This window comes from Histoplasma capsulatum, genomic scaffold (assembly GCF_000149585.1).
Source record: "Histoplasma capsulatum NAm1 scaffold_26 genomic scaffold, whole genome shotgun sequence".
In the NCBI taxonomy this organism is placed as follows: Eukaryota; Fungi; Ascomycota; class Eurotiomycetes; order Onygenales; family Ajellomycetaceae; genus Histoplasma; species Histoplasma mississippiense.
This window is the reverse complement of record NW_001813957.1, coordinates 13,391-15,145: the sequence shown is the minus strand read 5'-3', so window position 1 is coordinate 15,145 and position 1,755 is coordinate 13,391. Positions and strand designations below refer to the sequence as shown.

Here is a 1,755-nt window from a genome sequence, read left to right as displayed (position 1 = left end):
CCAAGTTATACATAGTGCGTGGTCCGACGCGCCCCCGTCCGATTTTCTCCGTCCCTGATTGGCCGCCCGTGCGTGCTCCCGCTCCCGCCTCCGCGTGCCCGCAGTGGCCCGGTCGCGGTCGAGCTCCCTCTTCCCTTCCCTTCTGCGGCAGCCAGCCACCCCATTACTTCAAACTTTGCATGTAGGCCGTAGTGGATATGGAATACAACATATCCAAATTAAAAGCGATAATTCCACCGGGAAGGGGTTAAATTGTGGTGTCAAAGTCAATGAGTTGAGGTGCGATGTTTGATGGGGTAAGCCACCAACCCAACCAGACCCAACTATATATATATATTTTCACCCAGGCAACAGAGCGGTGCAAAGCGGTGCAAGATCAACAAAGTAAATAAAAATAGCAAAACATATAAGAAAACTGAAAGGCTTCATCCTGGAGTGATTTTAACCACAGAAAAACAAACATTCACACCAGATCAGATCTGTCAAGTTTCACACAAAGACACTGAATGAAGGAAATATATATATATTCAATGCACAAGACAGACCCAACATCGACATGGAACATCGATTATTTATCCACTGTGAATCATACCTCATTATCATATGCCGCCGGTGCAAGCACGCTGTGTGGCCAACAGAGATTGAACGGCATCTGAAAGGCAAGGCCCATCAGCTAAAGCATGCGGTGGTTCAGCAGATAAAGGAGAACATTGAACAGTGGGACAATGTGGCTCGAGATACTACACAGTTAACACTGCCCACATACTACACAGTTAACACTGCCCACAATACTGAATGAACCAATCCCGGAACTACCCATTCAAGATGGCTACAGGTGCCAGCGGGATCCCCAGTGTCAGTATGTGGCAGGGAACATGAACACCATGCGCAAGCACTGGCAGAACAAGCACAGCTGGTCGCCATATCCCAGAGGGAGCCGACCAGCGACACTCCATCAGCCCAGACCCCATGGATGAGCAGATGACTGAGGAAGAAGAAGAGGAGGAGGAGAAGGGACAGAGAGATACCCAGCCAGAAGAAGAAGATAAGTTCAAATCAACTAAGATCCAGATGGCATGTTTGGGATTTTTGAAATTGAGCTGCTGAACCAGCGGGTTCAGGTGGAGGATTATGAGTGCGCGCTGGTAGACGCCGTTGGGCGGTGCTGGGACGGGGGGAGTATGGATGGTGCGACGCGAAGAGCTTCCCACCAATATTGTCACGGATCAAGTAAGAAGATAAAGTTCAAATCAACCAGGATCCAGATGGCATGTTTGGATTTTTGAATTGAGCTGCTGGACCAACGGGTTCATGTGGAGGATTATGAGTGCGCGCTGGTATACGCGTTGGCGGTGCTATAACGGGGGGACTATGGATGGGTTGACTCTGATAGCTACCCGACGATATGGTCACGGATCATCAAGGTGGGGGGCTCATGTTACGATGTGCTCACCGACCAGGTCAACGTCGGGATCAAGACGCAAAAGGAATGTGAGCTGATAGGGGGGCCAAATCCATATGGTGATGCTGCTCGGCAGATTGCCAGCGGACGAGGATAAAAATCTGTGGGAACACATGCACTGCACGCGAGTCCTATATATTTTTTGTTCGGGGTAATGAATTGCAGTACGAAATCCGATGAGTCAGTGTGTTACCCATCGATTGAAAGGACTTAGTCCCATGGTTGCCATCGAATGGATTTCAAGCACCCCGGCTGTGCCGGGGTCTACCACGCCCCCCATGAAATGAACCGTG

The 1,755-nt window shown here is 50.0% G+C and overlaps 1 protein-coding gene across 1 annotated transcript; it reads left to right on the top strand.

Annotated features, from left to right (window-relative positions):
* Window positions 1–825: 825 nt before the first annotated feature.
* Window positions 826–1,559, top strand: HCAG_09141 (predicted protein; the record flags this gene model as incomplete). The annotated part of the gene is made up of 3 exons (XM_001535878.1): window positions 826–859; window positions 1,137–1,230; window positions 1,394–1,559. 3 exons carry the CDS (start codon window positions 826–828, stop codon window positions 1,557–1,559), a joined length of 294 nt encoding a protein of 97 aa, XP_001535928.1.
* Window positions 1,560–1,755: the final 196 nt, after the last annotated feature.